This window comes from Psittacula echo (assembly GCF_963264785.1).
Source record: "Psittacula echo genome assembly, chromosome: 17".
Classification (NCBI taxonomy): Eukaryota; Metazoa; Chordata; class Aves; order Psittaciformes; family Psittacidae; genus Psittacula; species Psittacula echo.
The window spans coordinates 580,173-607,901 of NC_137753.1; the positions used below are offsets into that span (position 1 = coordinate 580,173).

Below are 27,729 nucleotides of genomic sequence, written 5' to 3' on the forward strand. Positions count from 1 at the left end.
AATATAGCAAAACACTAATTTTTGAGTGCTTAAAGTATCTTCACTAATTCTAATGCATCATTTCCATTACAGTTAAGAAAATATTTACAATTAATTTTCCACTTGATGTTTCCAGCTGACTGTTGAACCAGCACGATTGTGCATACATCTAATTCACATTAAATTCTCCCAGACCAAACACCTCCTCTTCAACATTCACTGCTGTATTTAATTTTTTCAAGTACATAATTAAATTTCATCCTTGATCCTTAACTCATTACAAGGGTTTGGGATATATTGAATATATTCTATTAAAAAGTGTTTCCATCACATTACTGTCCTGAAAAGAATCTATAAACTGTAATATTTTTAACAGATGCAAAATCCCAGTACTGGATGGTGATTTATGCTGATGGATTATGTTTGCTTAAACACTAACCTGTGTTTTTGGACCTCAAGTTCCTTTTTTCTGGCTATGTCATTGAGCTCTTTTAAGTTCCTCTGTAAGCGCAATAAGCAGATTCTATCTTTATGCTTCATGGCCTGAATATTATTAATGTCACCCAAATTTTGTTCCAAGCTTTCCCTTTGAATTGAAGCATATGAAAACATAAGAAATGGAAAAGTTACATGAAGTTTGTACATCATCCACTTACACATTTGAGGGTTGTTTTCTGTTTTACTCTTGTGCTAGCATAACAGTCACAAACATGACCAGTATAAAGAAGGAAAAACCAAACATAATCTGTACAAGTTTACCTAAATGCACTTAACCTGAGATTTTTAGACTTGGGTATCTAATGTTGGACATTGTAGACCCACATTTAATGTATTAATTATATGTCTTGGTTTTGAAATGCCTGTGGCTCCTCTTGATTATACCTGGGGTTTACAGATTCTACTTTTCCTGAAAAATAGTTTAAAACTTTAGAGGGAACATTCTAAACTATTTTAAAACATTACATACAGCTGATGGGTTTGTGGGGTTAGCTAATCTCTCTTGCCATTTTGGTTTGCTTAAACAGATACCATAGAATCATAGAATAGTTAGGGTTGGAAAGGACCTTAGGATCATCTAGTTCCAACCGCCCTGCCATGGGCAGAGACACCTCACACTAAACCATGGCACCCAAGGCCTCATCCAGCCTGGCCTTGAACACCGCCAAGGATGGAGCATTCACAACCTCCCTGGGCAACCCATTCCAGTGCCTCACCACCCTCTCAGTAAAGAATTTCTTCCTTAGATCCAATCTAACCTTCCCCTGTTTAAGTTTTAACCCATTACCCCTTGTCCTGTCACTACAGTCCCTGATGAAGAGTCCATCCCCAGCATCCTTGTAGGCCCCCTTCAGATACTGGAAGGCTGCTATGAGGACTCCACGCAGCCTTCTCTTCTCCAGGCTGAACAGCCCCAACTTTCTCAGCCTATCTTCATATGGGGGGTGCTCCACTCCCAAGAGTAACTCCACTATCAAGAAGAGGTCTGAAGGTTTGGGGACTTTTACATCATTTTGATGTATTTGAATTTCTCTGTTGATAATGGTAACACCGCCAACATTTACTGGCAGTAGGTATATGTGCTACACAACTTCCCACATACATATATTAATAACCCTTATTGGAGATTTTCATCATGCCAGGTCATTCCAGGGCAGTGATTAACAGTCTTGTCAAAGCAAGCCAAAACATGGATTCATATTGGTGAAGAGAGAAGCAACTACTTAAGGCCATGTTCAAACCACTAAATTCCTGTTCATTCACGACCTCTGTTACATGTCAGTTTATTACTTCAGGAATAAATCCACTGTATCACTTACTTATAAAAATCAATGTAGTACTAATCTGTCATCGTACCAATTCTGTGCTAATTGACTTTACACAGTGGTACAAAACTCTTTGTACCACTGAGAAAAATTAAGAAAAATGACAGTCCAGCACTGGTATTCTTCAGCGGCCCAGCTTGTCTTCTTCCAGCAGCTCCTGATGTTCTACAAAAGCGCAGAGGAATACTAACCAAACACTATGCATCACTGCAAAGAGCTGGATGGGTTTTTAAAGTGTAAATTGGTTAGTGTAACACTCCTTTGAGGAAAGCCAATTAGCTCACATTAACATGGTGCAATCATTGTGTCCTATGTACATACCTACAACAGCTTCAGATTATAAATGTCTTTATCTTACCCAGCTCATTGTTTTAATAGCAGTAATCAACATTTTTTTTGTGGAGAGGTCTGTATAGCCTGTGACTAGTTTAACAACAGATGCATAGCTGAATTAACCAAACCTTCTCTTGAAAAGGTAAGTTAACACTATAAAGGAAGTTCTGTTAGAAATGGCAAGAAGTTATTTACATGCTAGAACTGGGTTTGTCTCCAGCTTGTTCAGAGGTGTCCTTGTTTCCCATCTTGCCACCACCAGTCAACTCTTCTTCAACCCTGGATTCTAACAGATATTAAAACAGGTACTTAAAATATTAAAATAGACTTTTTTTGTGAGCTAGCAAAATAATTCCTCATTTTCACCTTTCCAGCATTCTTCCACATTAGACAGCTGACCAGCTTTGTCTTCTTTTGCTTCCTCTTCCAGAAATGGTAGAGAAGATTTTTGCTCTTCTACCTCGCTGTAACTGCTCTCATTATCTTCCATACTGGTAGTCCCTTCAAAACAACCAGGCTGAGAAAGAAAGGAACTCATACTTTATAGATATATAATCTCCAGGAACTCACAATAGTAGTGATTATCTCTTGAGATGGTTTAATAGCATTAATTACTTAATGCATGTGAAAGAACTGGGTACAATCACACACCTTTGTACCAGTTCCACATTTTGAGTATTCACTTTAATAAATCTCTTATAGAGAAGAAAGGACACTGCTCTTTTAGTTTTTTGATTTTATAACTATCAGTTCAATAACAAAACAAACCTGAATGTATTTTATCCACTTAGCAACCACTTTACTCAGAATGGTTAGGGAACAATTCCAACAAACATTGCTTGCTCTTGTATCTTACGCAGCCATCCACTGTTAGGTAAACCATTCTCAAATAGTGATAAAATTTATTAGAATTCAGCAAATTCTATATATCATCTAGAACGACTTATTACCGCATGGTTGAGCATTTCATTAAGATCTTACTGATACTGAGACTTGTACATCTGATTGATTTTAGTGAAGGTAGTGGCTCAGCTTTGAGTGCACTTCTGTGAATTCAAAAGATGAACTAGAAGAGAGGATCTATTTTATCCTGTTTGGAACAGAGAAAACACTCCATGGAATCTGAAGTACAGGGTAGGCTAAATTGTAAGAACCACCTTAAAGCCAAGACAGAATTCCTGCAACGAGCTACAGTTAAGGATGCCAGCGTTGCTGAAAAGTAACACAAACATAAACCAAGCTGCCAATGCACCAGCAGCAGCCAGAACACTTTCTGCTAAACTGCACTATCAGGTAACGCCGACACAACAGAGCTGTGGGTAAATTAAAAATTTACAGCATAGCGTGAGGCCCGAAGGCCTTCCACAAGGAAACCACTAGCCAGCGACAGATGCCAAGACACCATCCCGACAGGGGATCCCCACTGTCACGCAACAACACCCCGCACAAGGTACACAGTACACCTACTACGGCAATCCCCGCCCTCACCTCAGAGCCCCAGCTCTTGTCCCCAAAGCCACTCAGCTCTGCTGCCGCGCACGACGACCGTTAGCGCCGCTGCCACGGCAACGGAGCAAACCACCACCAGACCGCAGCAGGGGCGCCGAAGGGAACGCGTCTCCTGCAGCCTCTGCGGGAGGGCGGTGCTTCTTGCCTTGAACCCCCTCGCCACGCGGGGTGGTGGTGAGCGCCGGGCGGGCCCTCTTGACAGAGCGCGAGCGGAACTCCCCGCAATGGGTTCCCACTTTTAAACTTGCCCTTTCCTAAACATGCAGAACGCAGAGCGGTATTCATGGGTTTAATCAAGCCAATGAATACAGACATTTGAAACAGCTGAACAGTTGTTCAGGGTTTTCTTGCTTGACGGTGATTTTATTTTTAGTAGTGTAAGTTAAAATATGAGCCACTACAACGCACAGCATCTTTCCCGTTTGGACTGGCAAGTGTTTTCATACATTTCTGTGAGCTTTGACACGTGCTCCCAAAGGATGACTGGCACTTGAGAGATCCGAGGGCATTAACGCTTCTGTTGGCATTAATGTGAGTTACCACACAGGTGAGCAACTGTGCCAGGGACACTGCCCAGTCTGTCTTGAGCACCAGTTCAGGTGATTTCAGGTAAATTAAATGAGATTTTTTCAGCTTAGTGTTCATTCTACATGCATTTATAAATTTTAAGCAAGTTGGTGGCATTATAATTAGAAATAATCTTTTTAATGAATTTGCCTTTCTGCAATGCCAAAGTCATAAAGATTTGAGGTTGGAGTACACACACTTTAGAATACTGAAAAGTTCTGAGTTTCAATCCGGAATGAAGCTGTCTCAAATGTCTTCTCTGAAGTAAGCCTGGACTATTCTCACAATAGTATGTCACCATTAGTTACTAATTAAAGGTTATAGCAAAAAGCCTGTGTACTGATCATGGTGCCCATTTGTAATGTCACATTCTGAATGCTTCCTTTAGCTTCAGCAGAAACTGCTGGGTCTGAGGTTCCTTGTAACACCTTAATACACTATAGGTATACATAAAATCACTAAATTAAAAATTATTTAGATGATGTTTTGGTATTTTTCACAACAAAGCCAAATATCTATATTTAACATGTGTCTCGGTTGGAATACTTTGTTCCTCAGATTACCTTGATACATTTAAGAGAAAGTGCAGTTCAATTCAGAGCAAAGCAGATTCTTGTCCCCTTACTGCTGGCATTATGCCTCAATGGAATGCTAGAGAAATTCAGGTGTTCAAAGATTCAAAGTAATTCGGTTATTAAACCAATGGGACATCATTCTTTAAGCAAAGCTCCGTACCTGAATACACACTGATCTGTACACAGAGACAGAAGGCATCCTCAGATGTATTTAACTGCAAATGCTCCTCAGTGTAAGGAATATTTCTGTGAGTTTTTATAGTTGCTCGGAGAAGTGAAGTCTGGTTTTTCAGTACCATGCACATGCTGCTAATCTAAGTATTTATTTCCACTGGCACTCACAGTATAGAGAATATATTACTCACAGTGACCAATTTATTGTCCCACACTTATGCTATAGGTCCTAATTCTTTAGAAATACTTAGACATTCTTAGCTCTATGGATGGTGGAATCTTGATTTTATGGCATCTATTCATATTACATAAAGCAAATTACATACAGACATTTGCAGGATTAAAGCTACAAGATGTAGGCTAAAAATATGCAGTAATTAGCTGTATAGCTCTCTCTGCTGATCTAGAATAGATATAATGGTAGTTAACTCTGAACCTCCCAGTTCTCACACTCCAATAGTCAGAACGTAAAAGATCCAAACATGTCTTTTTCCCCTCAAGAAAACACCTGTAAGAACACCTGGTAATATCACTGATGTTCAGTTTCTTGTGATATTTTTATTCAGGGTATTTATTCAATCCCAGTTTACAACTGGATGATTTTCATAACAACAAAAAATAACTAGTTTTAGCAATAAATAAATGAGTTTAACCTCTAAGGTTTCTAAAACACTAACCAGTGCTTGAGACAAAAAAGAATAGCTGATTTGCTGCAAACCACAATGGATTATAGGCACTGCCAGAGACAGCTTTGGGAGATGATTAGAAATTGAGTTGCCATTCTTTAGGAAGTGTAGGTGTAGTAGTCACTCTGAAGAGGGACAAAGCTCAAATTGTTAATCCAACTGAATCCAGATATACCAGATATTTTGTTACTGCAGTTTTACAACAGTCCCAATCAGCAGCAGTCATTTCGGAGTGCACACTACCAGATACATCTGACTACATGATCTCCTGGCCACTGGTCGTTACTTTGTGGGAGTGAATAATTTGTCACTAGAGAAAGATAATCTAGATTTTTATTTCCCATGTAGATGTGAGAAGAAAGTATCTGCAGTTCTTCTGAATATGCTAAATTAGTTCTTGTCTCCCAATCCACAGCTTATAGCTGTCAACTAAAGTCAATGACTCTACTCCAGCTTTAAGCTCCAGGAGATATACAAAAACACTTTGGCTGCTCTTATGAATTTTGTAGGCGCTGACCACCAGTGACACACCTCTGAGAAACTGGGTAACAGAGCAAGCAGGTATAAATCAAAATCCTGCTCTTTTCTTACTGTGAATTAAATTTAGAGGCATTTCAGTGCAATTCCTTTAGTACCACCTCATGATCAATTTGAAACTTAGTAGAACTGGACAGTTCAGTTTGCTCTTTGTCTGTGTACTGTGCTTCTGCAGGCAGTTGGTATTTCTTTTCTGACCGTTTCCAAGGTGATAGTAGCTCATATATGGAGCTTTCCAGCTTTTAGGCAGGAAGGCATGCCAATAATGGAATCTTAACTTCTGAGTGTGGTTCATATTGAATTACATAAACCAATTTCTCTGGCCCTGTTCTGTGATATGGATCAACAACAGACTGTAAACAACGGCAAAAACATGGGCAAGCATCTTACCAACAGGTCATCATTACAGGTGTAGTAAGAAAGAACAAGAGGAGCACTTGCTATCAGAGGACTCCACTGAGGAATGACCTGCAATGGCATCTGCTGGGAGCACACCTCTGAGAGCAACACCACTGGAGTAAGACAGTCACCTCCAGTCCTGGAATGAGCCCCGGCACAGGGGCAAATTGGGGGATTTCATCCCAAATCTGTTGCACAAAGAAAAAGAAGGCAAAGTGTCTGGTCGCATTGCACTCCATAATTGTCAAACAAATGTGTGTGGACAGAGGGAGGAACTGAGTGTTCTACAGAACATTTGGAAGCATGAAAACTACATTTCTCAGCCAGCACTTTAAGGGAAAAGAGAATTAATGTTGTGCTTATACTGATATTTATTAAATACAGGCACATACATGCTGGGGCCACGGGATATTCATACAGTGCAAGTAAGGTACAACCTCTGAAGAGAGCTAAGTATTCCCAACATGTGATTGCTACTGGTATTTCCAAAACCATTTATAAAAATAGGGGTACATGTGACATTGCCACAACAGTCTTTCATGAGCTATTTAAGTGGAATCATGAGTGAAACTAATTGGCTGTGTGGTACATTTTTGCCTCTAAAATTTGTATGTGACAATATGTCATCTTTCCCTTCTGTCAGTAAAACCACTTATCCTGTTTAGAAAATGATCTATTAAATGTATCAGGTAGTGCAGTGCAACTGTAAATTAAATAATGTCCTTTTGATATGCTCTCAAAATCCTGAGGTAATAAAGGAGTATGTAAACTTGTTATCTGGCCCAAATCTAGGAGTCTATTTCTCCTCAATGTCATCAAATTCTGCCCTCCAATGCATTATTTTATGGTAGCAGTTGCAAAAATAGGGATGACTGTGTTCAGGAAACTCCCATCTGTTAAGTGCTCCAGAAGAAAAATACTTTACAGGTTTTGAAATCTGGGTTTCTGGTCTTAATTACAGTGAAACATTACTTCAAAGTTGTGACTTTTGCTTACTACTGTAATGAGTAAATACCCTAGCAGTTAGAAATTGTTAATACAGTACTGATTCAGAGAATCATTATTATAATTATTATACTTATGTATTTATTAACTATATAATTATTATAATTGCAACTAATGATTTAATAATTACTAATGTTTAAATGATACTTACTTGTAAAAATGTGCAGATGTGTGAGGAGCCCATCAACTTCTGATAGACTGGCATGGCCAAAAAATCCAGAAATACTGACCTAGGTATCATGTTAGTCATTATTACATTGCTATGCCAACTCTACTACAGGTTTATATGTACAACAGCAGAGAGGAAGGTTTGTTCCAAACTGTGTAACCCTGACCTGACAGCCTGGTCATGCTGGAGCACGGCTTCATCCCATGTTGATGATCCATTGGAGCTCCATGTATGAGGGTTATTGTAGAATGGGTATTTTCACAAACACCAGTGACTACAGCCACACAGATGAGCACAGGCATTTAGCAGAGTAGCAAACAGGCTGAAGAAACATTTAGTGTCACAGCCCATCTTTTTAGGAATATTTGACAGTTCCAAGGCAGTAGCTAAAGGAAAGCTCTAATTATTTTCAAGATGATTAGATGAGAAAGGTTTAGGGAGCTTCTTTGTTTTGTTTTTATGTTTTAGTAACCATTTTAATTGTTTGGGGTTTTTTAATCTATCTCTTGAGAAAATTTGATCTGTCATTGACTGTAAAGAGTTTGGGATATGCTGCTAGAATTGTAGGAAATTAAACATTGCTGATTATTATTATTTTGTCCCCCCTCTTCCCTTTGGCTAGTAGGAATTATTAATTTTGATTGGGGGTGCACATGTATATGTAACAGCCTATTTAGCTTAAATACATACTTGTGTGCAGATTCAACTAAACCCAAGCCTGAACAACACAGCATTTGTCCTTCTTCTATATAATATAGAGGATATGATTAAGGCCCATATACAACAAATGTAACTTATTTATCTGAGAGAAGCTGCACATTTATTTTGGAATTGTGTGGGAATGAATCTTAGAACATCTCTGTTTCTGAAGTACAAAGTGGTAGCTAAACCAGTCCTGTGAAAATAACAGGAGGCTTTGTTAAACCCAGGCGTGATGACGGAAAAATCCCTGTATGTGATTCTTCCATTCATCATGACATTGTTAATCCAAATCTACAGTATGAAACCTTGGTCATTCTAGATGTTTTCCACAATTGGATAAATATCCCTATGCAATGCCCAATGAAAGGGATTGATAGTTTATTTTCAAGGGATAAACAGAACCCTTGTAATATATCTTGGTTGCAAGGGGTTCTTTTAGAAAAATTATTACAATCCTCCCATCACAATTGCATTAAGGATTTAAGGACATTCACCTTGCTGGATTTTGCTGAAAAACGCATGTGATGGTAGAAGTAAGAAAGAGAATTAGTGTGCTGAATTTAGAGAAAGCATGTAACTGATCCTCTTCCTCTTTTTTCTTTTTTGCAGTACCACTGACAGCAAAGAACTTTCTCATGGGACCAAAGACAGTGAGTGCTGGAAGTGTTGCTGTTGTAGAAAATAGAATTCTCTAGACAGTGATTTGTTTAGAGGATTGCCTTTTCATTTTAACTTGCTTTTGTGCTCAAATCTGTAGCAAGATCTATGCCTGTAGAGCATATGCTGCCATGATGAACTTAAACCAACACACAACACACACACTCACACATGTACATATGTTATACATGTATAAAATACACACAAATATCTACACACATACATTTTATATGTGTATAAAATACAAAAGTATACATACTGACACACATGCATATGTGTTACACATGTGTAAGATACACACATTCATTATACATTTACAATTTGCCTTGGCTAATTTTGCTATTTTTACAGGTGTATGCTGAAGACAGAAAACACTTTTTTCCTGGTAGTAAATTAGATAATGACTGTTTAGCCAGAGAAAAACAATACCAAGGAGTATTCTCAGAGTAGATACATAGTTCATTGGAACACCAGTCTTAAGAGTAAGAAAAATATGAAAGAAGGTCAACTGAAAATACCCTGAAAGGTGTAAAGCTGTGTACATTTGTGTATGTACTGGGTATATCTGTATGTCTCTTCTTCTCCTGGATCCCACTGAGTTGTTATTCTCCTCATCCACCACCCTTTAGTTGTCATTTAAAATACTGGTATTGAATAATAATACTAAGTTAAGCACAGAAAAAGATAAATGGAACATTTTACCCCTGCTGCAGCCTTTCATTTGGTTAAGGAATCTATACATTCATTTGTGCTGCATGATATTTTTTTAAAACGTCTCCTTCCCAGTGTTTCCTTTGTGGGTTGGTTTTAAAATTGTCATTCTAGATTGAACAGCACCAAAAAAAGACGAGGGGGTGGAGGAGCAGGGAAGAAAAGAGCGAATATGGAGGAGAAACCCGAGTCTGATCTGCAAGTCAAGAAGGACCCAGCCCGTGGCTCCCTCCCCTCTCCTCTGCCGGCAGCCTCCCACCGGGGCGAGCTGGGGTTCCGGGAGCGCGGACGGTGCGACCGCGGAATGGAGCGTGGCGAAACCAGTGTCACAGCTCCGGGCTCGCTGGAGTAACCTGGAGAGTTTCACTTCGGAGGAGCCCATCGGAGATCAGCAAGCGGCGAGGCAGAACTTTGTGAAACCCCGGGGCTGCGCCTGTAGCACCCTCCTGGGACGGCTTTTGGAACAGGAAGAGGCGGCAGCTCCCCCTCAGCGGAGCGTGTCCGTCCCCCTGTCCCCCCCCCCAATTTATATTCCCTCTGCTTGAGGGCGGGCTGCAGCTGCGATCGCCCCGGAGCTCTGTGGCTGGGACTTGCATCGTGTCGAACCGAACCGAGCCGTGCCTCGCCTCCCGTCGCTCGCACTCGCGGTGTCCCGGCTCCCGAGCCCTCCCCGCGCCGCCTGCTCGCTGCTGCCAAACCGCCTCCTCCTCCTCTCTGCAATTATTCGCACAGGACGCTAGTATCTCCGGAGCACTTTTTCTTCTCTCCCGCCTGAGCTCGGCGGGATTTAGCTATCATTCCAGAGGTTATTTTCAGCTCTCAGCCTGGCCCGCGGGCAGACGGGCCGGAGGCAGAGCCGGGCGCGCCGCAGCGGGGAGGTGAGGGGTACCGGGGGCACGGCCCGGTGCCCGTAGAGGAGTGGAGCTGCCCTGCGCCCCGTTACTGCCTGCCTCTATGGCTCCAGGGCACGGGAGAGAACGGGGAGGCTGCTGCTGCTGAGCATCACAGTACCGCTTTAAACTCAGCCTCAACTTACACAGCCAACGAGGATGGCAACGCTGCTGGAGCTGCTGAGCAGCCAAGAGAGCCGGGGAACCTGGGTTTTGTCTGACACTGTCTAATAAATGGGAGTAAAATGGAACTGCTTACCTGGGTTTTTCCTGCCCTGGTCCTACTGTGCACCCAGCAGCACAGGTGTATCAGGTAAGAAAATGCCTTATCGATCTATCCTAAACTGGATTTAAAGGGCTGTTGTGGTGGGGTTGGTACTGCAGGGTTTGGCTGCGGCTCCCGCTTCTCCTGGAGCTACGGCTGCCGTGGGTGAGTGCTTAGGAGAAAAGGGGCTTGACTGAAGAGTTTCCTCAGTGTGCCCCATCTTGGGGTTGTTTGTTGGTTTGGGTTTTTTTTCCCCCCTCCTTCTTCTAGCACAGGACACACTTCTGCCAACTGAGCAGCAATTTCTTGGGTTAATCCAGGGGTGTGTTTTAACAGAATGCCTGTAGACGCCTTTTCCCAAGGGCACTTGCTCTAAACTGGGGGCAATCTCTTTTTGTAATGGTATTGCACATCCCAGCGCAGCCTCATCCTTACAACAGCTCTGTAGGGGGCCTACTTGAACGAGAAACTCTTCCATAAATCCAGCACAGCCGGTGGGGTATGAACTGAACATCTTTGCTTGGGGCCTCCATAGGTACAATTAAAACCTCGAAGTAGAGACATTCCTTCCTAATGGGTTCATTAAGACTCCTGAACTTGAGATGAGAGGAAGAGACTGGCAGAGATCTTAGAAAAAACCGTCTGAAGAACGCCAACCATTTCTTAAAATAACGAATTGTAAAGATCTATGTTTGCAATTCGGAGTCACATTTCTTCCGGAGGTGTTAGCTAGGCAACCGGCTATGCGCTGTCTGTATGCTCTCCAGATCTGGAGGATGGATTTCGAGAAAGCTTGCCATGATTATGTAATGAAAATAGAAGGGGGAGTGAAAAAGAACTTGCTGTATGTAAAAAATACATGTCTACATCACTCTTCCTGCTTCGACTTCACAAGCATTTCTGATAGCTTTGGAGGAGTGTACGAAGCAAAGTGATAACTGTGGTAAGACATAACATTGCTGTCATAGGTTTTGGAATTAATTAGTGAGATCTGATTTTTTTAACCTGGGAAGGAAAAGGATCTGGCATTAGAGGAAGTGCCAAGTCAACTGCTCTTATTTAGGACTGACATAATGACCTATCCTGTGACCTTGAGGCTATTACTCAGGGTCAGATCCTGACACTGTCATGCTCTGAAGCAATCCAGTGTTACAGCAAAGGCAGAGAACATAGTATTTGTGACCTAAGGGCATCAAGATCCTGCACATAATGTCAATGAGCCTGTCTCTCTATCTGCGCTTGGACTAGCATGAATTTTGGTTGAAAAGTGGCGTCTGAGTATAAGAGAAGGAAAGAAAGAATTTTAGGGAAGAGTCAGCCTCTGTCTTTGTTCTTAGGCACAGCAACTGCCAGGATATGTGCAGCCTGTAATTTGTTGGATAAATGACTTTACAGTTGGATTAATTACCTAGTTACTGGACATTCTTCCTCCAGTTACACAACAGTGATGAGCCGTTTGTTAGAAATACATATACATGTGGCAGAGAGTAAGGCAAAGCAAATTCTACCTTGTGAAATTCTGACTGTTCCATTTGTGGTAATTTTCCAAGTATGCCAAATTGTGAGAGATTCAGTGGTCAAAGAGAGCTGCTCTGTTCAGTACAAGTTTTCTGAAGATTCTGGATTTAGCATGGCTATGGCAGAATACTGTTTAATCTTGTAAGAAGTGAGTAACCTGCATGTGTGCTTCTGAGGAGTTAAACAGAACAAAACCAAAATTCCTTGCATCAGTAAAATTACACACAGATGACCTATGAAATAATCCCCCTTCGAAGGGCCCAAGAAGCACATTAACTTCCTTATTCTTCTTCCTTGGAGTTCTGTAATTAGTTCTATAACTATTTTGGGTAAGAGATGCTTTTATGAAAAGCAGTATTTTATTAATGCTGCAGTTTTATAATGGGCAAACTTGCCAATTAGCTACATTTTATTGATCTGCTTTTGTGTTCTAAATGTAATGTGATTCATGGTTGGGATGACAAAGGACTTCCAAACTCACGATATTCTCTGCTAGTGAGTTCTATGGATTGTGTATTTGTAGGCGTAAGCAAAAACATACTGAAAAAAGGAAGAACTGAACTCGGTGGTACAACATAAGACTTCCCAAAGGGAAAATGAGCTGTTAAAATAATGTTGTGGTTTGGCAGAGGAGGGAAGTGAGGTGAACATGAAGCTACTTCCTTAGAGTGGTTTAGAATACCCTTTTGGGGTGGTTTAGGGAGCTGTCGAAGCAATTTCTCTGTCATGTGTGCTGTTTGACTGAAGTGAGTGAGCCATATTTGACCTAAGTCAGCACATCCTGCTTATGCCAGTGTTGTTTTCAGGTAAACATCTTTAAAAAGTGGTATTTTCTGTTCTGCTTGCGACAGTGGTTAGTGGTAAGAAATGGCTTTTTGGGGCAAAGACTGGAGCTTCCCCTCTTTTATCAGTTTGGTGTGGATGCTGCAGTAATAAATGTGCCACAGTGAATGAGATCTTCTGCTGAAATACACTTTGGAATATTGCTTTATTTGCATGGGGAAAGAGTACTACTGATAGGAGTTTTGGAGTGTATGTCTGTACTTTGGAATTCTTTATGGAAAGAGATTTTAATTCTCTAATTAAAAATAGGTGTATCTTTTATAGCTATGATTCTACTATGTTAAATGACTTTTATACATTTGCATACAATTGTCCTTCTGTGGTGTGTCTCCCTCAGTCTTTTACTGATATTCATGGAAACAGAGCAGCTTTAACACATAAATGTATGAAAACAGTGGTCCATTTTCTGTAGCTTAAAACTCACAGAGAGGAAATAGGGCTTTGATGTTTAAAAGGTTGCCATGAATTAAGCTTAATGCTTTTTCAATTACGTTTCAATATACAAAAGGTTTACAGTGAGCTTCACTTAGATTCAGGAATGGCAGACGGGAGGGATACACATAATGCTCTAGATAATTCTGGAGTTTGGCAGAGGCCAGATTGCCCACTGACCTTTCAGGATATTCCTTATCTTTTTCCCCAAGAAAGTTTTCTTCATGGCAATGACATCTGGGACATTCGCCCCCTAAAGATTACCTCAAAGAAAATTAAAAGTAGTCCATCACATCCTCAGTATCAAACTGGTATTTCCATCCACCAGGTTTAAAGATACATATAACAACTATGTCAGCGTCCCCAGAAGAATCAGGTTAGCAGACTTCAAGAAGAAACAGATGATGCAAAAAGTGATTTTCAACATCTTACTGCTGTATGTATTTGTCAGGGGGTTAGCACACTCCCTCTGGAAGTGTGACCTAAAATCAGTATCTCATTGGCCACTGACTTAAAGATGCTGCAGAGCTTTTGGTACTGCTGTGCAAAACCAGTATTAGTCTGGTTCATCAGCTGCAGTGCACTCATTCACACAGAGCATACAGATTGCCTCCTTCCCTGGCATAATTTAAATACTTACCAGAGATTTCTAGTTATATTGATATATTTCTAGCAACCATTTTCTATCAGTGTTCTGGCCTGACAAGCCTTTTAGAGATGTGATGTCCAAGTTGTTGATGTATCTCCTTCAGATCATCCCAAAGGAAGAATGCAATAGTCCTGCAGCAGCTGTGAGAAAGATGTCAGCTCAGTCAAAAAGGATTTTGGGCTAGATAGACTTTTTATTCTAGAACTGATAGTACTTAGCTCTGAAAGAGATGAGTTTCTTTGCTCTGTCATTTGAGATTCCTTGCTTGGAGTCACTTTCCCTATGAAAAGAGAACTTCCCTTTCTTCCCAAAGAAGACCTATGAAGTTCGTCTTTGCACAAGAACAGATTTGTTGTGCAAAGAACTTCATAGTTTGCCCACTTTATCAGTGATTTTTTTTCCCCTTTACTTTTGTGCAAGAGAACTATGCTTTTCGTGGAGAATATGTTTTACATCCAGCTTTAGATTTGGGAATGACTTTCAGAGTGGTATTCGTGCACATGACTATGTTGCCATTCAGGCAGCCAAGCACCCCTCTCTGGCCTGGTGCAAAATAAAGATAAGCTTTTTGATGAGCTGTTATGCCCATTGAATTTTACAAATCAAAGGCTTAATTTTATGAAGTCCTTTTCTTACTAAAACAAGCTTTACAGCAGCTTATGTCACGAAGTGAAGCTGCTGAATCAACTAATAGTAGTTTTCTTTCTTTTCATCTTTACTGCTTACACTTGGAAAAGTTAATCCCTTCCAATGCATATTTTCTATGCTGGTCTTCCTTTTTCAGGTACCATAAATGAGTAATATTTTAGGCCCTATGTAATCCCAACTGCTTATCAAGGGTGAATGAAATTCTGTCACCATCCTTCATGCAACTCGAAAGCACTGATCCTGATGTACGGAAGTCTAGAAGAATGGCCCAAAGGAGTTATCACAAACTGGCTCATGAAGTGCCACAAAAATAAACTTCTGCTTTCCAAAGCCATTGTTTGTGACTGAGGACTGCTATACTGTCCGCCAATATCCACACTCCTGTCTTCACCAGATAAAAAAGAAATGAAAATATTTTAGGTGGAATAATATTCTTGAGTTTGCTATTTCTCTTCTCCTTCAGTATTCTTTAGGGACAAAAACAAGGGGAATGGGAGATTTCTACTGTGCTGGAGGACCTGGGATGACCTGAGACCTAAACTGATACAAGGAAAACTCGGGCTCATTTACACCATGCTGTGTCACACCCCCAAGCATAGAGACCTGCTAGAACATTAGTTCTTGTGTCTGTATTACTTCCCTTGCTCTACCAGCCTCCCTGTTAGTCTAACAATGCCATTTGAAGAATATGGCTGTTTAATGTGATCATGGGGCAGCTTAAAGGTAAAACACAGGTTCACAGGATCACAGGATGGTTGAGGTTGGAAAGGACCGTTGGAGGTCATCTGGTCCAACCCCTGCTCAAGCAGGGCCACCCAGAGCCAGTTGCCTAGGATCACGTTCAGATGGTTTCTAAATATCACCAAGGAGGGCAACCACATTCTCTCTGGGCAACCTGTCCCTGTAATCAGGCACCCTCACAGTAAAAAATGCGTTTCGTGATGTTCAAGCAGAACCTCCGTGTTTCAGTTTGTGCCTCTGGTCCTGTCACTAGGCACCGCTGCAAAGAGCCTTGGCTCTGCCTTCTTTACACCTTCCCTTCATGTATTTACATACACTGATAAAATCCCCCTGAGCCTTCTCCAGTCCCAGCTTCCTCAGCTTTTCCTCGTATGACAGATGCTCCAGCCCCTTAATCATCTGCATGAAAAAAGCCTAGTATTAGCAAAAGCTTTTGGTAACTCAGTGATAACTCTCTGTAAATGAAACTGTAGGTTACTCTGACTCACATATTCTCTTTGAGTATCTAGAAGCCATTTTGTGAGCATCATGCTAGTGTGTGTGAGTGTCATTAACTGAGAAAGAGTCATTTTGTTGCCCATTTCAAAGGCAGTTTAAAATGAACCAGTAGTATAAACATCAACAACGTAAATCCAGCCATAAAATTATTTTAGCTGTAATACTTTAATAATTCCCACTGGTATTAAGTGCATATAGCTTTATTGACTTCAAAACATTTGTACACTGATGATCTGACCCTAAGGCTTTATTAATAATAGGGAAAGATTCTTTTTAATTGTGTCATAGATATTTAAGTATACTCCCTCTAGATTGTAATCTGCTTAAAACACATGGCAAGCTACAACCCACAGCTTTTAACCAACACTTGTCATTTTATCTTCTTTTTAGCTCTATGGTTCTCCTTAATGCCGTTAAAATGTAATACTGACATGGGATAACTGCTGCATACTGTAAATGCTTTTTCAAAAGAGACAAGGCTCCTGGCAGTTCTTACAATGACATTACTTCTGTTATACCAAGTGATCGATTGTAAATCAGTTATCTGGGGGTGAGTTCTTGATGCACACAAGTAGCAATACCTGTTGTGAAAGGGGAGCAGCAGAATTTGGGTTTATTCCTTTTCTTGGGATAAGTACTCATAAGTACACATGGGATTATAATTTTACTACTTTTACCTAGGCACTTCTGTACTACTGTGTATGTAGCTGCACGAAGTAGGGCACTACAGAGGAGTCACCTTCCTGCTTGAGCACTGTTTTCAAAACACTTCATAAAACTTGGCTGCAGCTTTAGCAACATGAGTTGAAAACCACCATCTTCTACTGAAAAGTCAAAGAGATTTTTAGGCAGGTATATTCATTCAAGTGTATTGGAGTTATCTATTCTAATTAGGAAAAGTATTATTTACCTAGAAAAGGAACTTAGATGTTTTACTGAATAGGAATTACCATTACACATCTATGGCTGAAGCTTACAGGTTACAATTAATTACATTTTTGAACAAAATAATTTCAACATAGTCTCATGTTCCTTAACATGCCAAGGCCTCAATTTAAAAAATTCTCCTTCTTGACCATGTTTTTTCAGGTTTCAGGTGTTTGTACACCTTCTGTTAGCATTGCTTTTCACATTCCTGAGGCCCAGTGGTCCTTCTCACAAAATCAAATATGTTAAATCTGAACTCCAGGTGTGTAATTTTTACTGTTTATCCATCACATTTGACAAATTACCAGCCCTCTTGATCTCAGCTGTTCCATAGCTGTACTAAGAGCTGTCACAGCTGCGATAAACTGCTACCCAGATAGATGCATTTCATTATCCACAGATTCATTTTATACAGTAATCAAAGTGTATTGGTTTCCCTCATGCTTTCTTTACATTTCTAAATCTATTTTTTGCCTACTTTTTTTTTTTTTTTAATTTGAAGTGTCTGACATGGTTTTCCTATCTATAGACAGTATTTTTCTACCTGTATAGCTGGTCATACTGTAGGCAACATCTGGTACAAGAGAAATCAATGTCTCCCATTTTCTGTTAGTTTTCGGTTTGTGAGCGTGGCCAAGTTTTAAAAGATACTTATTCTCTTTACCCAGAGCTATGACTGACATTGGAGATTACATAGGTTCCAACATTGAAATATCCTGGCTACCCAACCTGGATGATTTAATGAAAGGGTATGCACGTAACTTCAGGCCTGGGATTGGAGGTGAGACTTCGGGAATAATATCTCTTTTGTTTCTTAAAATCCTTCTGCCCTATCTATATTTTTATAGGTACTTTGATGATACAAATTCAAACATTTTTTCTCAGGTCCACCTGTTAATGTTGCTCTCGCAATTGAAGTAGCCAGCATCGACCACATCTCAGAAGTGAACATGGTAAGTTATCAGTTAAACCTACCCAGTTGTGAATGTATGTACTGCAGTAACAGAAACTGTACAAAACTAACTAGAAAGTTGATCTCCAATATGTTTGGAGTGGAGAAATTACCACAAGAAGATGCTACAGGGAACAAACATTGTATTTTAAGACATAGGCAGACATCGTGCAATTACAAGAATCTAGTGATGTGTAAGTCACTGAGATTTCTTACTACAGTTAGCAAGGTTGGATCTGTGCAGCACACACTAACAGAAAGCCTAATTTTAAGCATTAACATCAACTTCTGTTCAAATTCCTTTTCAGCATAGAGACTTCTAAAAAGAAGCTAAGGGAACGATTGGTTGTGAGATGCTCCTATTTTTGTGTAAAGCCCTTCCAATAACACAGTGGAGTATAACAGCTTACAAATCAAATAAACAGGCATTGGCATAGATTAGCTGCATTTCTGAAACACAATAGATTTAATTTCAAAATCAAAACTTTGGCTTTCTCTCCATCCTTTCCCTCATTACATATGCATAACTTCATTTTTTTAGTTTTGCTTTCAAAAACAGAAGTTGCACTTGTGGAGATATATAAACTGATTTTCTTCATTAGGACATACCCAACTCATGCAACATGTTGTATGTAACACTGACATCAAATCACTTTTTGATATCTTGGGTTTACCTGTGGTAGAAGCATATGACAGAAATTAAAATACCTGGGCAGCTCTATGGTTGACTGAACATAAAAATACTTATTTGCACTGGAAGCAGTTACTACATTTCTAGGCTAATACAATGCTTTTTGATCAAGTTTCAAGACATCATCATTGAGATATTACCATTATGTCTCAAGACATAAAAAAAAATTGTGTTTGCTTAGCATCACTTTTTGATTGGGATTTCTCTTCTCCCAGGAGTATACCATGACGGTATTCCTGCATCAGAGCTGGCGAGACGACCGCCTGTCCTACAACCACACCAATGAGACACTGGGCCTGGACAGCCGGTTTGTAGACAAACTCTGGCTGCCAGATACTTTCATAGTAAATGCCAAGTCTGCCTGGTTCCATGATGTGACAGTAGAAAACAAACTTATCAGGCTCCAGCCAGATGGAGTCATTTTATACAGCATCAGGTGAGTAAGAAAGAATACAAGTTTACCCTATCATGGATTAACTTTTTGGACAGATTCTAAAGTAATCACTCAGTTTTCCTAGGATGATTTCTTGAAATAATTATTAATGTAACATGGAAGACAGTACTGGTGACCCCTACCAGAGATCCCTTTGTTTTCAAGGATTACACTGCCAGGAAGGTATCTTCGGCAGTATTGCCTCACCAGTGATCACTTTTAGAATGTCCTTAACGGGAAATAAGCACCTCATAACTATTTGGTCAGCAGGCAATATGCTCAAAACAGGGCAGAGATTCTGTTCTCCACACTCTATTTTCCAATGGAACTAGGAGCCTGATTTAGGTTCAACTTTCCCATCTTTCAAACTTTCAAAGAAAAATTATTATTTCCTCACTTTGGAAGAGTGTTTTTCCCAGAAATCAATAATTATATTTAAAGTTGATTGTGTAATGTTCTAAAAAATTATGAGTGTGCAGTTTTGAAACTATAAGTCCAAAGTCACCCTTAAAGTAATTGTAGTGATCTTGGGGACAGCGGAAGGGAGTAGATTTGACTCAGAAAAGTCCTTTTCACTGTCAGAAGTAGCTGAAGTGTCCTCTGACATTAGACACGTCTATCTGAATGCATCTAACTGGTGTTCACGTTGCTTGGAACAGGATTACCTCAACAGTGGCCTGTGACATGGACCTTTCCAAGTATCCGATGGATGAGCAAGAATGCATGTTGGATTTGGAGAGCTGTAAGGGCTAAGTACAGTGTTTCATATAACCTGTGTTTTGTGTAAAGCCTGTGTATATGGTACTTGGCTTGCTGGAGTTTGCTGGAATGATCGTGCTTTAGTCCACGAAATGTCAGGGGTGCCTTAGGATTTAGAAGTCATGGGTACAAACAGGAATCCCTTCATTCTGTGTTGGGCATTAGATTGTGGACTTTTCAATACCAGTTCAGCTCAGATCCAGTTCAAAACTAGGATTTAATTTAGTGAAGATGAACAACCTACAATCCTCCTGACAGATATCTGCATCTGTGTGCATGATGTAAAACCCAGTACAATTGTGACAGTCACTAGCATGACTGAGGTTTGCATCAAATCCAGTAAGGATAAGTAGAGAAGCCCACAGGCAAAATCCAATGTGCTATATTTTCTCTATGAGAAAACAGGAAAAAGAATTCCCTGCTTTCAATGAATAACATTTTGACCAACTCTTACATATCTGTTAAGCTTGCTTAGGCATTCTTGTATCTGTTACACAAAATCAATCAGAATACTGCACGGATTGGCTGAAATTTATTGCTGCTCACAAAGGAGAGTGAAGAATGAACTTATGTTTTGTCCAACCTGTATTTTATCTGTGATCAGCATGTAATTCCCATGAGCATTAATACTTTTGACTGAAATTCACTACTGATACAAGAAGGGCCCACCTGATCAATAGCAATGAACTGGCCTTTCGTGGGTTTTCTATCAAGGAGTCTCCAGGTCCTGAGGGTTCCAGAGATTTGTGAATAGCAGTTTCTGAGCAGATCCACTGGCCTGCTGATGCAAGTTCATCTTTTTCCTTTTGAACACTGACTTTGTTTTCTAGGCAATTAACCACAATACCATTTTTCTTGTCAAAAATAGCAATCTACAGTTTTACTTATGTAATTACCAAATGCAGAGGCAGCAGACACTACCAGCAACTGATTCTCTCTCCCAGCACGTTCTGCAGGGAGTTTTGGTGGTAGTTGAATTTTTAAATTGAATTTGAGGGGGTAGATTTCAGTGAAACAAACATGCAGAAATAAAGCCTCTTAAACAAATGAATGTTTTAGTAGCAAGTTTTCTATTAACAGCAAAACTAGCAAAGATCAATTTCTTGTGGTTTCGTATATCACATAAATCTCCTCATACATATTCTCCCTTCTCCCATCTCCCTGGTGCCCTGGACCTCTCCCTGGTCATTACCTTCCAGCTGCCACCCATGCCCAGCTGCAGTCATTAACAGGCTGATCTATATCGTGAATGTCAATCTGCTGCATCTCAGAATAGGCATACGGCTGAGCTGTTCTCTAACTGGCTGCACAAAATTGACTTTTCCATTCTCCACATACTATCTCTTACAGAACTTTAAGAACCTAGAATTTCAAGAATCCAGAATTTGAAACCTTTACCTTTTTGTCATTTTGGTTGGGAAAATAGGAAGTTCAAAAGCCGTTTGGAGAACTGACAGAAAACAAACACATAGGCTGTTGGCATAAACATTGTTTTCTTATTAAACTACTTTAAACCTGGGGGAGGCCCTAACAGTTGTTTCAAAGAGTGGGGATTCATATGAACAATTCAGTAGGTACCTTGTGCAGTGTCTATTTGTAAAAGCACTGCAGGGCTTGTAAGGGTTGATACAAACCCAACTGGACACATACTTTTAAAGGACACTGGGGAATCACTGACAAAGGAAATCTGTTTTCCCAATGCTGTCTGACTGGTACAGAGTACCTATCTTGTTAAATCAATGTGTGATCTTGGAGATAGATTTGCCATACAGAATTACAATCTGATCTGTTTTCAGTAGGATAGGCATAGGTAGATCAAATTTGATAGTTATTTTCTTTTACAATCAGTCATTTCTGTGCCTCTGAGATCCAGGCCCAGTACAGGGGTAAGTTAGCTAGTCTTAGTAACAACAGCAACAGTTACTTGATTTTGAGTATGCAATAATCTTTTCGAGAGATAATCTGACTATTTCTCCTGGCACTGCCTTGTGCCATGCCACATATTGCTAGCCAGTGTGAATCAACTTGGATTATTCTTCCTGCAGGAAAGATACCCCAATGTGACACTGGCAACATCAATGCTGCCAGGACAGTGAATTATCCAGACTGAATCACAGCATGTTTGCAATGGGTCCAATGGAAATCGGCACAGCAGAAGAATTAGAGCACTTCCACTATGAGTCCTCCATGTGCTTAAATTTCTTCCTCAAACTTAGTATTTATTCAGTTTTCTTTTTGCAGATGGCTACTCTTCAGAAGACATTGTCTACCACTGGTCAGAAAACCAGGAGGAGATCCATGGGCTGGATAAGCTGCAGCTTGCTCAGTTCACAATTACCAACTACCAGTTCACAACAGAAATTATGAACTTCAAATCTGGTAACAGGATGTGTCTTCAGGGACAGTACCTGACTTTTTCCTGGACAGGGAAACCTGTATCTATAACAGAAAATCCTGCTTCTTACTTTACTAATTTAAGAACCTGCCAGGGTTTTGATAAGTGTTTTCTTCAACACTTGTAAAAAATACCAACCTTTGCTGAGCCTTCGGGTACCCACTGTAGCATATTATGTACTTTAGCTCTATACGTTTGATAAAATCCTGCTTGGAGCACCCAGACAGCACTAGATAAAACCACTCGAGGTATTGCTCACATTTTCTTCACCTAATTTGCAACTTCAGATAAAGAGAATTTTCCATAAGCCCTGATGTTATGGAGCTCATGACATCCAGTCAGATCACACTAATTCTGTGCAGAAGTCAGGGGTGTGTATGCGTAGCACTGGGTTTATTGCAATGTTTGTATAAGATTGGAGTAATCTCTTTCCTGCTGATTCTTCATCCTCTGTCATGTATTCAGATTCTCATTTATGCTGCACATCTCCTCTAAGCTCTTTTTTGAGTTTGAAATTAACTTGGACTTCTAAAAAATCTAAATTTAGTATCTGGAGGACTTTCTACAGCAGATGATAAGACAGTACAACATTTTGAAACAATACTGTTAGTTGAGAAGACTCATATTTTCAGATCAGGTATTGACATGACCTGAAACAAACCATTTCACCTGTTCTTAGCTGATGAGAACTGCAGTACCTCATGCAGGGTTTATGAAACCTAGTTGAACAGCTTTGAAAAAACTTTTTGTGATCTTTGTCCGAAAGATGTTTAAGAATGTAGATCTGTGTCATTATAGGAGATGTTATTTTGAGTATCAGCCTAACTGTAGTTCACACAGTGTCTCTGTGCTCCTTTTTTCAGCAGGTCAGTTTCCCAGGCTCAGTCTCCACTTCCACCTTCGCCGAAATCGAGGAGTTTACATCATTCAGTCTTACGTTCCTTCTATCTTACTTGTGGCAATGTCATGGGTGTCCTTCTGGATCAGTCAGTCAGCTGTGCCTGCCCGAGTGTCATTAGGTAAAACAGAGTTTGGAGAACTAACAGGGAAGGGTGTGCTCAACTTATAATTACCTCTAATAATCTTAATTTTCCATGAAAGTGAATTTATGAATACTGTGTTTATGTCTGCAGAAAAGTTGGTCCTTTAAAAGATTTCCCTCATGTTCTAATTTTTGTCATGCTATCAGAGCAGCTGCCTCAGTAAAGAACAGAAGATAACCACCTACAGAGGGTTAAAAGCAACAGTGAGTGTGAGGTACATGTATGAAAGAATTGATTTGAAGAAACTGGGACAGTTACAAAACAATGTTCTTAAAGCTTGTGGATCTGTTTGCCTGAGTTAGGGTTGTAAGATGCAGGAGTTCTTGAGAGTTAATTCTGGTTTTGTTCGTCCTGATCTAGAATAAAACCAGAATAACATGTTCAAAGCTGCCTTAGTCATACCAAGGCAGTTTTTTATGAGGTCCCATGTTTTGAAAATCAGAAGGCACAATATTAAAGGGCTTCTCCTGTGAAAATATTCCTCAGCTTCAGACTAGTAAATACACTTAATACACACTGTGAAACCTAAAGTACAATTTTTCACGCTGACTGCAGGTATAACTACTGTTCTCACTATGACTACATTGATGGTCAGTGCCCGATCTTCACTTCCACGAGCATCTGCCATCAAGGCACTTGATGTTTACTTCTGGATTTGCTACGTATTTGTCTTTGCTGCATTAGTTGAATATGCATTTGCACATTTCAACGCTGACTACATGAAAAAGCAGAAGAACAAGCTAAAGGCAAGAAGGCAGAGTGCAGAGGTCAGTAAGTGCATATTATGAGTAACCTTACTCATAATAGTAAAATAGCAAAAGATTTTAGTCTTTAACATTATCCCCTGGAGATTACATTTGTTACATCCAAGCTGCATAAGGCAAATACAGGTGTAATGAGCATGGATCCAAGTCGTGTAGGTGTGAAGCTCAGTGAAACTGAACAAAGGAGGCCATAGAGATGAATGAGATTGCTTCCAGGAGCTCCAGATGTGCTTTGCTGCTTTCTTCATGTACATACATGCCTGTTAGTGAAGAAGCACAGGGGAACTGATTAAGGAACTATTTTTTAACAATGCACAATTTGAAGTCCAGGCCTACATATTTTTGAACTCTCTGGCACCTTTGGTATTATTTATTATTTCATTTTATTAAGCTGTAGCAGATATGACTGACCCATATTAATTTTCTGACCCAGCTCCATGTTCTCTCAGCTTTGACAAGAGCCTGAGAACTGCCTGTGGGCTTTGGCCACACAATGGGATAACTGTGTCCTTGAAGTCAGTCAATTGTCTGAGTCAGGAGGGGCTAAGCATGTTGTCTCAATGGTGCCTTGATAATTTTGAGCATGTAAAATTATAACCAGAATTTAAAAGCTGTAGCTCAGAGTCTTTCAGTGATCCTTCTGCCAAAGCAAGTGAGCAACCTGCTCTAGTGGAAGGTGTTCCTGCCTGTGGCAGGAGGCTGGAACTGGATGAGCTTTAAGGTCCCTTCCAACCAAAACCAGTCTGGGATTTGTGATAAATACTATTCAGCACTTATGGATCTCCCGGGTATTTCACCATCTCAGTGTCATGTCTAGCTTGTATGAACTACCTTTGCCCTATAAATTGCTATTACAGGTTCTCCTCTTTCCTTTGCAGATAAATGTGAAGAATGCCATTGTTCTGTTTTCCCTTTCCATAGCTGGTGTGAGCCAGGAACTGGCCATTTCCAACAGGCAGCATCGAATTCCCAGAAGCCTGCCTGGATCTTATGGCACAATAGAAATAGAAACTGGCGAGACAAAACAGCGGCAAATAATGAAACTGGATAAGAAGAATGGTCTGAAGTCTCTCTTTAAGCCCATTGATGCTGATACCATTGATATATATGCTAGAGCTGTGTTCCCAGCAGCCTTTGCAGCAGTCAATGTTATATACTGGGTTGCATACACAATGTGAAGAGCTACAAATTGAACAATGCTATGGACTAAACAGCCCTTGCAGAAACTGTACGGATCCATCTGTTCTCAACAGAGCTTGAGGTACTTCTAAAGTCAAGGAAGTCCTGCTATCAATTCCTACTAAAACCAGCAATTTCTTACCCATCTGATTTGAGACAGTAATTACTGTACTCTGCCAAACAATCCCATCTCCTAATTTCCTGGATTACCATGAGACAATTTTTCATATGTACATATTTGCAGCAAAAGCTTAAATCTTAAATTACCCTGGGTTTCCTCCACTTTAAGGGTTGATCAGTAATGAAGATTTGTCTTTTCACACTTAGGCCCTTTCCTTTTTTGTAATAGAAGAGCTAATTCCTCACTTCCACACAGGAGTAGTTTTCTGCATTTGGCCTTCTGTGGGGTGGTCCAGGTTTAACAGTAGTGGTGGAGGTTTTAATCATAAAAATCTCATGAACAAAGTAAAAGGGAATAGAGCGGAGTGCGGGCTTTTTCTTAAGTTATTATTTGTCTTGGATAGAGTATTGAAAACATTTCAATACTCTTAGCGACAGCATGAAATAAAATATACTGCATAAGATTCTACGGAATTGTTAATAATGACTGCATTACATTTCAGATTTAAGCTAATGAAAGTTTAAATACTTAAATACAGTGAAGTATATTGGTTTAATAGGCCCCAAAATAGACAAAAGTGATTTAGAAACACAGGGAAAACTCAGACTTCCTATGTTGGATTGGGAAAAATTTTAAAAAAGCTTGATAATGAAGGAACTCAGACTCCATTTGCAGGAAGAGCTTTAGAATTCATTCTGCTAATTTTCAGTGAGAGTCTACCATGTGTGCCTCTGAAAATATCCTTTTTGCATCTGTCCCTAAATAGCTGAGTGAAGTAAAAAAATGTCATAACTGGCTTTGAGTTACTGCGTTGCTTTGGATATTTTTGCCATTTTTATTCAGAGGCTGAGCTAACATTTTAGGCCTCTTCACTTCCACTATCTGACAGTGAAATTTGTGGGTACTCATGCACACACTCTTTAAATCAGGATTAGAGCCTCTCACCCCATTCATGCAAAATAACACTTTGTTCTGTACATAATTCCAGGGAACTCAGCAAATGAATACAGTATTTACAACAAACACCAGCTTCACAACAGCCAAAAAACTCCACAGTAAATATTTTGGGATACGAATTTTAACAAGTAAAATATTGTTAGTGTAGGAAACCAATGTAAGATACTTCAAAATGGAAACTTTTTTGAGGATTTTGTTGTCTTGAAAGTGAGATTCTGTTTTAAATATAGAGACTGACACAAAAGAAAATATGAAGTGAGAGGGGGAGGGGAAGAAGGAAGCAGAGCAAGTGGCTGAAAGCTACGATGGAAGGAAGCATGGGGAGGTGTGAGATTAAACAAGACGAAAGATGTAGGTAAGAGAAGAGCTATGCTGGGCTTTGAAGATGGGAATCTCGAATGCAGTGGCTGATGGTTAATAATTGCAATAAGGATGAAACAAGCATTTGATCACAGTGGAGTGTGCCTGTGTTCCTCCTGCCTTATCTGTGACACATGGTTTGATTTTGTATGACCAGCACTGAAAGACAGAGCATTTAAACACAGATTAAAACCTAAAATAAGATTTGTTCAATGTCACTGAGGTAAGAAAATGCTTTGAAGAAAAAGTAGTGATCCTGAAGTGAGCAAAAATAGAAAATACGCTCCCATCTAAGTCAGGCTTAGGTTCACCTCAATATTTAGTTTCTGCATTAACAGAAAACCTACTTGCCAACAGTGTGCTGGCAAGTGCAAACTGGAGATGTTCCACAGAATTCTCACCAGTCTAGCCCTGGACTTAGACACCTGGATTCTGGTCCCAGATCCTGCCACTAACTTGTTGGGGAACTTCCCTTCTGTCATATCACTGCATCCTCTCCAAAACTGCTATAATGATACTGATTTCTTTCCTATACCTTTGAGTTTTACAGAAGAAAAACCCTTCAGGAGAGACAACTCTTCTCCTTCAAGTAGGCAAGTGCATCCAACTAGTACTTACATCGTGCTATTTACCATAGTATCGAAGACTCGCACATACTGAACTAAAGCAAAGTATAGCCCAACTTTCACCTTATCCAGAAAGCCAATGAAATTCTGCATGTCCTTCAATACATGCAGGTAATCAGGCTTCTTTTTTCCTCCTGCTTCTCCTCTTAGGATTGTATTTTTCTTGGTGTTTGTTCCCGATGTTGATGAAATGCTACCTTACAGAAATACAC

The 27,729-nt window shown here is 40.0% G+C and overlaps 2 protein-coding genes across 2 annotated transcripts in view; one reads left to right on the forward strand and one right to left on the reverse strand.

Moving 5' to 3' along the window:
• Window positions 1-3,540, reverse strand: part of CFAP74 (cilia and flagella associated protein 74) — a gene marked incomplete at both ends in the record, with an annotated part of 41,980 nt that extends 38,440 nt beyond the window's left edge. Inside the window, 4 exons of the mRNA XM_080631500.1 lie at window positions 419-565; window positions 2,331-2,421; window positions 2,502-2,652; window positions 3,472-3,540. Of these exons, the coding sequence (XP_080487626.1) occupies window positions 419-565; window positions 2,331-2,421; window positions 2,502-2,652; window positions 3,472-3,540 (458 nt within the window). The remainder of the gene's footprint in view (window positions 1-418; window positions 566-2,330; window positions 2,422-2,501; window positions 2,653-3,471) is intronic.
• Window positions 3,541-10,903: 7,363 nt separating this feature from the next.
• On the forward strand, window positions 10,904-25,452 carry GABRD (gamma-aminobutyric acid type A receptor subunit delta; the record flags this gene model as incomplete). The annotated part of the gene is made up of 9 exons (XM_080631060.1): window positions 10,904-11,029; window positions 17,906-18,018; window positions 18,123-18,190; window positions 19,096-19,316; window positions 19,973-20,055; window positions 22,314-22,451; window positions 23,331-23,486; window positions 24,066-24,277; window positions 25,153-25,452. Exons 1-9 carry the CDS (start codon window positions 10,962-10,964, stop codon window positions 25,450-25,452), a joined length of 1,359 nt encoding a protein of 452 aa, XP_080487186.1. The 5' UTR covers window positions 10,904-10,961.
• Between the last annotated feature and the right edge of the window lie 2,277 nt (window positions 25,453-27,729).